Genomic DNA, 13296 nt, shown 5'->3' on the forward strand with positions numbered 1-13296 from the left:
TGGACTGTATTCCCGAAAGGAAATTGGGTTGTAATAGAAATGAAGCCCGTGGTACCCTGACCACGGAGCAGGGCTGCTCGGCCCTGCGTGCAGTGAGCATGGAACAGACATGATGCTCTCCCACCCACATTCTTTATTAGAGCTCCAGTCGATGACGAAATCATCCTGCAGAACTTAGACTGCTTTGGATCCTGTAACAAGTGGATGAGAGTCTGTTTGAGTCTGATGCACTTTTCCAACCGGACTACTGCCTCCACATAAACTCCTTTTTTTGGATTGCTGTCATGGCCTCCAGACTGGACTTCTGGCCACTTGCTCGGGCCATACTACAGGTTGCTGTCGGGTGTTTTTCCAAATCTCCTTTATTTGGTTCAAATACGAGCTTTATCCCTTACTGACTGTGTGGCCTTAGTTAACTTGGTCACCCTCTTTGTGCATTGGCTTCATCATCTAAAATGGGGACGATAACAGTACCTACCAGATAAAACTGGTACCAGGTTGAAGTTAAGTTAAAGTGGGTGGAGTACTGAGGACTACGCCTGCACACTGACACTGAGATATAAGTGGTGGTCATTCTTGTCACACATGGCTTCTTGCCGCTTTGGGGATAAAATGCACTCCTTTAGCAGGTACGGGTTTTCCTCCTCAGAACCTCCAGCTGTCTTTCTAGATTCATCCTCCAGCTTTTCCTTTTCCACTTCTTCCCATGATTATGTGTCTCCTCACCCCTCTGACAAAACCTATGTTCTTTCAAGAAAGTTCTGTGAGTGGGAACTTGAACACTGCTGTCTCCCCTGTCTTTTCCTATTGAGTGTCTTTTCATGTGCTTTTCTCTATACGTGGAACATTCTTCTGCCTCTTCTTCCATGACACATGCCATCCACCTTCCAGGCCCTCCCAGCTATGACTCTCTCTGTGCACTGGTCCTCCAGGCCAACGGAAACCTTCATGTCTCTGAAGGGCCAATAACCACCGTGTACGCCTCCTCAGGCCATTGTTTCTTGTCTCTCCTCATATGAACTCATACTCCCTAGAAGGCAGGAAACATACCAAGACCGATGACTTCAGTGCCTGGCATGTGTTTGAGAAATGTGCAAGTAAATGAACTGATCACAGAAGAGCAATTTGGGAAAAGGGCAAGGGGACTGGCCCATCACTCGAGGCCTCCTGCACCACCGTCGCTAGGTGAGAGGAGCTGAGACTTTGGGCCAGGGTGACTTCTGGCTCCATGACTCTAAGAGAAGCTAGGAAAGTTCCGTGCCATGTGTTAACATAGTTGGTTGGATGCAAATGGTAAACCTGAACTGGACTTCAGTGTTGTCATTTCATTGTACTACTTTTTTCAATTTTTATACTAAAAAGATGTGTAAATACATAGGATGGACTAAATGTTGGTTCTCAAGGTAATGAGTTTCGTGAAAGTTCACAGACAGGAGAGCTCAGGTGCACTCATGTTTCATACAAGGGGTCGTCCTTCCAACTGGAAGATCTGAAAAATGCACATTGAATCTATGCCTCTTGCTAAGAAAAGTCAAATGCAGAGAATGATGAAGTGGTGGGTGAAGAAAGGCGGGTGCTGCAGGGGCAGAACAAAGGAGCTGCTTGCCAAGAGGACGGTCGACAGTGAGGTGAGCAGGGAGCTAGCTGTCCAAGCTGCTCCAAATCCCCAGTCAGTGTGTTTATGTCACTGACATGCAAAATGAAAAAGGTCCAGCAGTGGAAACGCTAGCAGCTTTTCTTCGATGGACACACAGAGGACGCAGCCGGGAAGATATCTCTTGTCCTCTGTGAAGTTTCTCCTTTTCAGACTTGATTATGTAACAGCGAAGTCTGACACTGATCATATGGGAAAGTAGAGGTGAAACAATGATCCTGCAAGGAAAATCAGTCCTACATATATTTTTTAAAGATTTTATTTATTTATTTGACACACACACAGAGAGAGTAGGAACAGGGGGAGCGGCAGGCAGAAGGAGAAGCAGGCTCCCCACTGAGCAGGGAGCCCAATGCAGGACTCAATCCCAGGACTCTCAGATGATGACCTGAGCTGCAGGCAGATGCTTCACCCAATGAGCCACCCAGGCGTCCCCCTTCCTACTTATTTTTTTAAAAACAAGCGTATGTTTAAAATATTAAAATAATTAAGGCTGAAGAAATACCAAGGAAGATGTGGGGGTACAGGAACCCTCGTGTTTTTCTGGGAATGGGATCAGGACAGCGCTGTGGGAAATAACATGGAGGGTCTTCACAAAGGTAAAAACAGAAATACCATATAATCCAGTAATTCTACTACTGGGTATTTACCCAAAGAAAACAGAAACAATTCGGAAAGCTGTGTGTGCCCTATATTTATTGCAGCATTTTTTACAGTAGTAAGAGGAATGGATAGTGATGTGGTATAGACTGATAATGGAATATTGCATAGCCATCGAATTAGGAATGAGATCTTGCCATTTGAAATGATGTGGATGGAGCTAGAGGGTGCTATATTAAGTGACATAAGTCTATCAGAGAAGGACAAATACCATACGATTTCACACATATGTGGAATCTAAATCTCAAAACAAACAAGAGCAGGGTGCCTACTGCTCCCCCTGCTTGTGTGTGCTCTCTTTCTGTCAAATAAATAAAATCTTTAAAACAAACAAACATAAAACCCTTAGTCATGATATGAAATGTAGTTTTTTTTAATTAATAAAAATGAAGAAATGCTTTGGACCATTTTACCTTTATCTTCCTGTTTATTCACAGATGAAAGAGAAACTTTCCTGCTTTTTCTTCTCAGGCTCCCAAGGAGATCTGTTTACAGAGGTAGAGAACATTCTTTTTCTGCATAGAAAGCTCAGCTTCCGGAGGCAGGGTGCAGCCCTTACCTCTAGCACCCAGTGAGAGCGGTCAGACCTGGGTTCCTGTGAGTGTCCTTGGACCCACAACTGTTCCTCAAAATTTAACATTTTTGGAAATAAATAAAATAGGAGGGTTTTTTTGTGTTTTTTTTTTAATGGAAATCTTTAGGACGCTTGGGTCCTGGGATTGAGTCCTGCATCGGGCTCCCTGCTTGGCGAGAAGCCGGCTTTCTCTCTCACTCCCCCTGCTTGTGTTCCTTCTCTCACTGTGTCTCTCTCTGTCAAATAAATTAATTAATTAATTTTTAAAAAGGAAATTTTTAAACAGAAGTGCCCAGATAAAAGTATAATATTACCCCAAGTTTGAAAACAGTCATTTTGTACAGTTTTCAGGGCTGGGGGAAGAATCCTGTTTCACCGTGGGTGTGGCGTCCAGCCAGCAGATCCAAGTGTAGGTTGGGAAGAGTGTCACCCCACAGACGAAATGGGAGGCAGCACCCTCGGCTGAAGTTCTCTAGGATCTCAGATATCCAATCCGATTACTTGTGTAAGAACGCAGACTTGTTGGATCCCTTCAGGAAACTTTATTTAAAAACTATGGTCATTTTCCTACCTCATGGTCTCTGCTTGTGCCCCCTCTTCCTTCAACAAATGGGAAACGCCTGAAATGATCACTGGGAACAAGAGGAGAACCTTGGGCGCCTGGGTGGCTCAGTGGGTTAAGCCTCTGCATTCGGCTCAGGTCGTGATCTCAGGGTCCTGGGATTGAGGCTTGCATCGGGCTCTCTGCTCTGCAGGGAGCCTGCTTCCTCCTCTCTCTCTGCCTGCCTCTCTGCCTACTTGTGATCTTTCTCTGACAAATAAATAAATAAAATCTTAAAAAAAAAAAAAAAAGAGGAGAACTTTCTCCCATCCTTCGTGAAGGTCAAAGCTCGGAATTCAGCCAAACCACTCTGAGAATTCACAATATGCAAACCCTGCCTGGGGGGGGGGGGGGCAACAGCTCTCTCCCTTCAGGGACAGACCTTCAGGAATTTAGGGCTTCTGGACCTTCATTGTGCTATTCCCTCCACCCATCTTCAGCTGTCTTTGCTCTGAGGACCTTGGGGTTGGTTTTACTTTGTTTTGTTTTGTTTTTTCTGGACGTCACCCAGATGTCAGCGATTCTTAACCTTATTTCACTCATGACCCCTTTCGAGAACAAGGTGAAGGGTTTGCATCTATTCCTCCATGACAAAGCATGCCCATGTGCACACTTGTGCACACTCAGTTTTGTGTATGATTTCCATATGCTCACGGACAATCTTTTGGTTTGCGTCTTATCTTAGAAAACCTTAACTATATAGATAATGTGGACCCAATATATTAGAAACAAATATAGCCTATGTTTGTAAAGTCTTTGCAATGAATGGTTCCACATAGCTCAGTCCCTTCCCGGGGCAAGTTTGTCGAGCCTGGGTATCAGAAACACACACCATTGGAGCCAAACCAGCCCATCTCCTCACCTTGGGCTGGTTTCACGGTCTGCAGAGTAAAAGATTCAGGAATGCTGACCAGACTACATGTTTTGCCTGAGGTTGTACTTCTCTATTACCAGAACATCCTTTGAATTAGCCTTTCTTTGGAAAAATGTCTTGACTAATTTGTACTCCCTCCTCCCTGCTCCCACCTTCCCTGAATCATACTTCTTTATCTAGAGGTGAGGAAGATGGAAACATGATCAAGATAATGTATTTGTGAAATACCTGTGGTGTCATGGGTCCTGAGTTTCTGAGTACAAATATGCAATGACTTGTGTTGTCAAAATAATCATTCTCACGTGGAACAAATCTTGAGACTGGAGAATTTAGCGGTGCCATTAGAACTAATGAGGATTATGATTGTCCATTAATTTGACAATGAGAGTTTAATTGCAGTGGGACACTATAGAGATATTTTTCATTTATATACGAAAAGATAAATCCAAGGACTGTAGTACTTTAAGAAGCCATTTCAAAGCCTTTTTGATACCATCTATTTCAAACTACCAGACCTCTTTCAGGAGCTTTGAATCAGAAGATTCCTGAGTAAAAGCCAAGTAGGTAGAAAGGAAGAACAGTAAGTAGAAGGAGATGTTCCAACATCTTAAAACGAAACTGTATTTTTGTTATTTGCCATTTCTGCGTATGCACGCATTCTTGAGGAGAACATGAAGAGGGGCCGAGCACAGAGGCATGTTTGCAGGCACAGAGTATGGCCAGAAGAAGGACACAGGAGCACAGCTCTGGGACACCAGTCAGGAAGCAAATGGAGGCGGCAGCCCAGCCTAGCACACCTGCCTTGTCAGAATGTCTAAGGCAGAAGTGAGCGGCTGTCTGGATATGAGGGATTAAGGACCCAGGGGCTGCTCCAGACTGAGCCAGGGAGGGAGGCTCTGGCAGCGATCTGGTTGGAAGAGGGTAGGGGAATTTCCCTGGAGCTGTTTCCAAAGCAAGCCTGCCTAAACTATGACAAGTGCTTGCTGTGGATTTTCCTGATTTGGGGTAACCTGAAGAAGGCCAATGGACCTCTGGTGCAAGGTGTCCCCTAAGTGCTCCTCTGGAGCTTCTGTTAACATGCTATCTTGCTCCTTCTCTCCCCTTTTTTCTCTCAGAAATAACCTGCTAGCTACCCCGCTTCCCACTCCTCACCTGGGCCATCTCTGCCCCCAGCCCCTCTGTGTGCAAATCCCCATGCCCACTCCTCTGAGCAGAGTCACTTTAGTGGAAGCTCATGGGTCATTCTCTCATCTGGACTCCCTTAAGGATGTTCATTAAGACCATTTAATGAGTACAGTTTATAGCAGACAGGTTTTAGTGACTGTCTCTCATTATAACAAACGTGGCTCACATTTATTCTTCTGCTTTTCCAAGGACTTTACATGAATCTATGCATCCAATCCTCACTATAACTAGAGATTCCCTTGGCCTATCCCTGAACTTTGTAATAATGAAATTGTGCAATAGGTACATTGTAGCTTCTTGTACTCCACATTTTGTCTGTGAGATTCCTCAGAAGTGTTGGGAGTACAGTAGCTCACTCATCTTCATTGTGTCTAGAGTTCTAACGCTTCCACGAGAACAAGAGCTGCTCATGTCAGTTTACACGAGGACATCAGAGCAATACGCCTCCATTCCCATCTAATGCCAGGATTACTCGTGCTTGAGTTCCCAAAGTTCTCCGCAGATATTTTAATTACAGTTTTAAAATAAAGCTCTTGCCAAAAGGAAAGAAAAGGAGAAATTTTACCAGTGAAATTCCTTGCTTGTGATTGAAGTAAGCGGGAGAATTCTGAAGCTGGTCTCTGGGCTCTAGGCTTGAGTTTAAGAAGGTAGAGCCAGATGGGCTGCCTCCTGACCTAGTGTCCCTCCGGGAGAAGTGCCTGGCAGCTCTAGCTCCTGCACAGGGGGGCAGGTGCGGGCGCCCAAGCGCAGCCGATGAGCCCCGGAAACCACCGAAGCACCAGGCACACCCAGAGCGGGCCAGAGGCCTGAGCGCCCACAGGGTTCCTGAGCATGAACAAGGAGGGTATCTGCAGCGCCCTGCCTACCATTCCCTGCCACAAGCTCCCCGACCTGCGCTACCTGAGCCGCAGCGTGTCAGGCACCGTGTCCTCCGCCCGCCACGCAGACTGGCGCGTTCAGGTTGCCGTGAAGCAGCTGCACATCCACACCCCGCTGCTCGACAGTGAAAGAAATGATGTTTTAGGAGAAGCTGAAATTTTACACAAAGCTAGATTTAGTTACATTCTTCCAATTTGGGGAATTTGCAATGAGCCTGAATTTTTGGGAATAGTTACGGAATATATGCCAAATGGATCATTAAATGAATTCCTCCATAGGAAAACGGAATATCCTGATGTTGCTTGGCCACTGAGATTTCGCATCCTGCATGAAATTGCACTGGGTGTAAACTACTTGCACAATATGAATCCTCCTCTACTTCATCATGACTTAAAGACTCAAAATATCTTATTGGATAATGAATTTCATGTTAAGATTGCAGATTTTGGTTTATCAAAATGGCGTATGATGTCCCTCTCACAAACATGGACTAGTAAATCTTCACCAGAAGGAGGGACAATTATCTATATGCCACCTGAGAACTATGAACCTGGACAAAAATCAAGAGCCAGCGTCAAGCATGATATCTATAGCTTTGCAGTGATCATGTGGGAAGTCTTATCCAGAAAACAGCCTTTTGAAGAAGTCACCAATCCTTTGCAGATCATGTATAGCGTATCACAAGGACATCGACCTAACACTAATGAAGAAAGTTTGCCACTTGATATACCTCATCGAACACTTATGATCTCTCTAATAGAAAGTGGATGGGCACAAAATCCAGATGAAAGACCATCTTTCTTAAAATGTTTAATAGAACTTGAACCAGTTCTGAGGACATTTGAAGAGATAACTTTTCTTGAAGCTGTTATTCAACTAAAGAAAACAAAGTTACAGAGTACTTTGAGCACTATTCACTTATGTGACAAGAAGAAAATGGACTCATCTCTGAACACACCTATAACTCATGGACCACAGGAGGAATCATGTGGATCCTCTCAGCTCCATGAAAGTAGTGATTCTACTATAGCCTCAAAGTCCCTGACAGCTCCTCAAGAAAATGATTTTTTATCTAGAAAAACTCAAGACTTTTCTACACTGTGTCACTATCCAGTAAATCACAGTTGCAATAGTAACATTTCTGTTCAGTTCAGAAGAGGAAATTTTGTGATCACAAGACCACCCCAGGCTCTTTAGCAGTGATAACTCCACTCTCAGCTGAGGGAAATTCAGAGCGATTACAGCCTGGCATAGCCCAACAGTGGATCCAGAGTAAAAGGAAAGACATTGTGAGCCAAATGACAGAAGCCTGCCTTAACCAGTCATTAGACACTCTTCTGTCCAGGGACTTAATCATGAAGGCGGACTATGAACTCATTAGTACCAAACCTACAAGGACTTCAAAAGTCAGACAGTTACTGGACACCACTGACATCCAAGGAGAAGAATTTGCCAAAGTTATAGTACAAAAGTTGAAAGATAACAAGCAAATGGGTCTTCAACCTTACCCGGAAATACTTGTGGTTTCTTGATCACAATCTTTATATTTATTTCAAAATAAAAGCTCATAAGTGGAAAAAAAAAAAAAAAAAGAAGAAGAAGGTAGAGCCAGATCTTAGCAAAGTTCAGGAAAAGGAACAGAAATGTCATCTTTGGAAGCAGATGCCATACTTTAAAAAGGTGGAAAAGAGGAAAAATTAAACTTCTTAGGTAATAGTTCTCATTGTCTGTAAGTTACACTTCCAAGTTCCAAGTACTGACCATTCCCAGATCCCAGGGGTTCGCTTACTGAGTAGCTCGCAGGCTCCAAATGTACCCAATCATCCAAACCCCAGCGATAGCCACATACATGGACGTTTGAAGACTTAGGAAGTTGGACATCTTCTCCAGATTATCCCTTTTAAATCGAAAGTCTTGTTGCTTTACATTTAAAATCTCACGGCTTTGATAGCCAAGTTGTGGCGGTGAAGACCTTTACCAAATACTTTGCTCCCTGGTATCAGGAGAGGAGACTGGACTCCAATGAACCTACAGAACCAACAAGGTGGCTGGATCTTTCAGGATGCCAAGACAATAGAGAAGAACCTGGTTGTTTCTGTCTTTATTTTACAGAAAAGAACAATTATATTCTCATTAAAATTTCAGGCAAAAATGAACAGTTTCCTTCCCCAGCAGACAGCTGGACATGAGGGTCCGTGGTCAGAGGACAAGTTGTCAGAGCAAATCGCGTGACGGATGCAGCTTTGTCTTATTCACTCTGGTATCTGCAGCCTACAGGCCCAGCGCAGTCCCGGGGCATCTGTAACACCCAGGAAATAGTCGCTGGATGGATGGAACAGGGATGGGAATGAACAGATCACAGCGAGGCAGGTGATGGTCAGAGTCAAGGGAACGAAAGGAGGACAAGCAGAAGTCTCCCTCTTTCTATAAATTAGGAGAAACACAATAGGTAACTTTCCAAATTACACAGAGAAAAACAATCTCTAATTCTTTAGAAAAAGGGCATTCTGAGGACATGAGGAAAAGCTATGTTGACCCACAGCGACATCTCGTGACCAGTCTGCAAGCAGCATTCAGCCCCGTGAGAAAGGAGGGTGGAGAGCTGACAGGTGCAGCAGGTGAGAGACTGCTAAGGTTTGCAGGGGGCTTGGCACTTTACTAAGCCCTTGTCTCTGCCTTATTTCACCCGGTATCTTAGCCAGATGCCACAGACTGTAATCAAGTCCGATGGGGTCTGGGATCCTGGTGAGCTGGGCTCCCTCTGCTCTCTGTCACAGATGGGAAGGGGTGGGCGGGAGGACGCAGCCCCTCAGCAGTGCCAGACGACAGAGATGCATGGAGGGCTGGGCAGCCACCGCAGGACCTGCACAGTGTCTCCTCAGGGGGAATGATGTCTCTGTCTGCACTGGGGGGCCCATGAGTGACCTTTCCAACCCCTCTTCCCTGAGAGCCCCGGACCCTAGAGCCCGGCATCTGCCACATGACTGTGTCAGGATTTGTGTTCACAGGATGTTCCCAACACACTGGTCCCAATGGTCTCAAAGGGCTACAGCTGGTCTCAATGGTCTTATGTCTCCAGCCTTTAAAATGCCCACATTTCAATGACTGATGGACAATTTCTGTCTCCTGTCTTGGACTCTGGCTTCCTCAAGTGAGGGTCTTTCTTGTACCTGCAGCCCCAGCACTTGGGGAATGTAAATAGGAAATAAACTTTTGGGACTTCATCAAAATCAAAAGCTTCTTCACAGCAAAGGAAATAGTCAACAAAACAAAGAGGCAACCCACGGAATGGGAGAAGATATTTGCAAATGACACTACAGACTAAAGGTTGATATCCAGGATCTATAAAGAACTCCTCAAACTCAACACACACAAAACAGACAATCATATAAAAAAAAGTGGGCAGAAGATATGAACAGACACTTCTCCAGTGAAGACATACAAATGGCTATCAGATACATGAAAAAATGTTCATCACTAGCCATCAGGGAGATTCAAATTAAAACCACATTGAGATACCACCTTACACCAGTTAGACTGGCCAAAATTAGCAAGACAGGAAACAACGTGTTGGAGAGGATGTGGAGAAAGGGGAACCCTCTTACACTGTTGGTGGGAATGCAAGTTAGTGCAGCCTCTTTGGAGAACAGTGTGGAGATTCCTCAAGAAATTAAAAATAGAACTTCCCTATGATCCTGCAATTGCACTACTGGGTATTTACCCCAAAGATACAGATGGAGTGAAAAGAAGGGCCGTCTGTACCCCAATGTTTATAGCAGCAATGGCCACAGTCGCCAAACTGTGGAAAGAACCAAGATGCCCTCCAATGGACGAATGGATAAGGAAGATGTGGTCCATATACACTATGGAGTATTATGCCTCCATCAGAAAGGACAAATACCCAACTTTTGTAGCAACGTGGATGGGACTGGAAGAGATTATGCTGAATGAGATAAGTCAAGCAGAGAGAGTCAATTATCATATGGTTTCACTTATTGTGGAGCATAACAAATAGCATGGAGGACATGGGGAGATAGGAGAAGGGAGTTGGGGGAAATTGGAAGGGGAGGTGAACCGTGAGAGACTATGGACTCTGAAAAACAATCTGAGGGTTTTGAAGGGGCAGGGGGTGGGAGGTCGGGGTACCAGGTGGTGGGTATTATAGAGGGCACGGATTGCATGGAGCACTGGGTGTGGTGCAAAAATAATGAATACTGTTATGCTGAAAATAAACAAAAAAAAAATTAAAAAAAAAAAAAGAAAGAAGAAGCAAAGACAGGGAAGTTCCCTGGTTTGTTTTTTTTTTTAACCCAAAACTCCAGGACACAAATATTCAAAGGTATTCCTCCTCTCTCTCTATCAGGAAGGACAAAAAGAAATTGCCAGCAACTTTATTTTCTTATTATTTTTTTTAAAGATTTATTTATTTGACAGTTAAAATGAGCATAAGAGTGCATGCAGAGAGCGGGACACCGGACCCCGCGACCACGCGGCCGCTGCCACTCGCCCTGCTCGTGGCCACGGGGGGCCCCAAGGTGCCGGTGAGCACGCCGTGGAGCCTGGTGTGGGGGCCCGGGCTGCAGGCGGGCATCGTGCTGCCCCTCTGCTACTTCTACCTGCAGGCCATGAACTCGCAGGGCCAGAACCTCACTCGCTCGCCCCCAGGTCAAACACTATTCAAAGTAGTAATCAAATCTCTTTCACCTAAAGAGTTAGTCCGGATTCACGTCCCCAAACCTTTGGACAAGAACGATGGGACATTTTTGATGCGATATAGGATGTATGAAACTGCCAGTGAAGAGCTGAAGATAGAGATCCTTTACGGTGATGAGCACGTGGCTCAGTCTCCTTATATTTTGAAAGGACCAGTGTACCACGAGTACTGTGAATGTCCAGAAGGGGATCCTCAGGCCTGGCAGAAAACTCTTTCTTGTCCAACCAAGGAACCACAGATTGCAAAGGATTTTGCTTCCTTCCCCGGCATCAATCTCCAGCAGATGCTAAATGAAGTTCCAAAAAAGTTTGGGGATGAGAGGGGTGCCATTGTTCACTACACGATTCTCAATAACCGCATCTACCGGAGATCTTTAGGGAAGTACACAGAGTTCAAAATGTTCTCGGATGAGATTTTGCTGTCACTGGCAAGAAAGGTCCTTCTCCCCGATTTAAAATTTTATATTAATCTTGGAGATTGGTCTCTGGAGCATCGACAAGTCAACGAAATCCCAGGCCCTTTGCCTATTATTTCATGGTGCGGCTCCCTGGATTCACGGGACATTATCCTTCCAACGTATGACATCACCCACTCCATGCTCGAAGCAATGAGGGGTGTCACCAATGATCTTCTCTCTATTCAGGGAAATACACGGCCTTCCTGGATCAACAAAACCGAGAAAGCTTTCTTCAGAGGTAGAGATAGCCGAGAAGACAGGCTCCAGTTGGTACAGCTCTCCAAGGAAAATCCAGAGCTCCTAGATGCAGGAATTACAGGATATTTCTTTTTCCAAGAGAAAGAAAAGGAGCTTGGAAAAGCTAACTTGACAGGTTTCTTTGATTTCTTTAAGTACAAGTATCAAGTGAATGTGGATGGGACTGTGGCGGCTTACAGATATCCATACCTCATGTTGGGTGACAGCTTGGTTTTGAAGCAGGACTCGACGTATTACGAACATTTCTATATGGCACTAACGCCTTGGAAACATTATGTTCCAATTAAAAGAAATCTTAGTGATTTACTAGAGAAAGTTAAGTGGGCCAAGGAAAATGATGGAGAAGCCAGGAAGATTGCAAAAGAAGGGCAGCTGGCCGCGAGGGAGCTGCTGCAGCCACGCCGGCTCTTCTGCTACTATTATGAAGTACTCCAGAAATACGCGAGCGCCAGTCCAGCAAACCCAAAATACGTGATGGGATGGAGCTCGTTCCTCAGTCAGATGATAATGCGTCCCCGTGCCAGTGCCTCCGGGAAAGACCTTCCAGAGAAGAGCTTTAAGTCAGCTCCCATCGACAGTCCTGCAAGTGCCAGCGACAGGTTGAAGGCAAGCCTTCAGACAGAGGCCGGGCGGCGGTGAACGCAGTCGAGGAGACATGTGGACAGGCAGAGCAAGATGAGAGCAAGTGTTACAGGTCTCTTTGAATATAATTTTCTGGTGTGTAAAAACCTCCATCATCAACATCGCAGTTTCTCGAAACAGAAAACTTGCAGGTCACTGTGGACAGAGAGGCTTTGCCAGAATAGAAATCATTCCCTGTGAAATGATTTCCACCATATTTCCTAGTTTGTTCACTTTCCCTCTCCCTCTTCCAACTATGAAGGGAAAATGTTGGTGCAGGTTCCTCCCCTCTTATTGAATAATTTCTCCTCCTACAAGCTGCTTTGGACATTCTGTAATAGCAAACCTCCTCTTGGAAGGTCTGATAAGGATAATTAAGGAAGAAGAGCGTGGCTCCCTTGTTGAAGGTAGCTGGGAGACTGTGGAGGCCACATTTTTCTGGCCCAGCAGCATGGAATTTTTGGCTGAGCAAGCGCACAGAAAGGGATGATTTTAACAGCAGGCTTTCCGGAGGCAGGGAGACCGCGGTAAAGGCAAACAGGCGATGTTCCCGCCTGAGCGGCTGGGCTTCAAGGACCCGTATCCTCCTCTCCCCCGGAGGCCTGCTGCTAGTTCGGGGTTTCTCAAGGGCATCGTCAAGCAGGCTTGCATGACCAGTACAATTTCTCATTAGTGATATTTCAAGCAGCCTATCATTCTGAGGGACGGGTACATTTCCCCCTTTTTGTTAATGCAGAAGCAGCAAAATCCGTTTTGCAAGTTCTTGAACCATTAGTCGTCAGAAAGATTTCCATGAGCATCTGAGGACTAAGCATAAAA

General features: G+C 45.2%; 2 protein-coding genes across 2 annotated transcripts; both read left to right on the top strand.

Annotated features, from left to right (window-relative positions):
• The first annotated feature begins 6379 nt into the window (after positions 1 to 6379).
• On the top strand, positions 6380 to 7995 carry LOC131814629 (receptor-interacting serine/threonine-protein kinase 2-like). Its single transcript, XM_059145762.1, is given in 2 exon segments — positions 6380 to 7564; positions 7567 to 7995. Coding segments are annotated over 2 exon segments (1578 nt in total). The 3' UTR covers positions 7960 to 7995.
• A 2871-nt stretch (positions 7996 to 10866) lies between these two features.
• On the top strand, positions 10867 to 12529 carry LOC131814453 (protein O-glucosyltransferase 3-like). The gene has a single exon (XM_059145393.1). The coding sequence runs from the start codon at positions 10867 to 10869 to the stop codon at positions 12493 to 12495; it is 1629 nt and encodes a 542-aa protein (XP_059001376.1). The 3' UTR covers positions 12496 to 12529.
• Positions 12530 to 13296: the final 767 nt, after the last annotated feature.

This window comes from Mustela lutreola, chromosome 14 (genome assembly GCF_030435805.1).
Source record: "Mustela lutreola isolate mMusLut2 chromosome 14, mMusLut2.pri, whole genome shotgun sequence".
Classification (NCBI taxonomy): Eukaryota; Metazoa; Chordata; class Mammalia; order Carnivora; family Mustelidae; genus Mustela; species Mustela lutreola.

Coding starts and splice junctions, on each gene's coding strand:
- LOC131814453 (XM_059145393.1), top strand. CDS start 10,867: ATGAGCATAAGAGTGCATGCAGAGAGCGGGACACCGGACCCCGCGACC.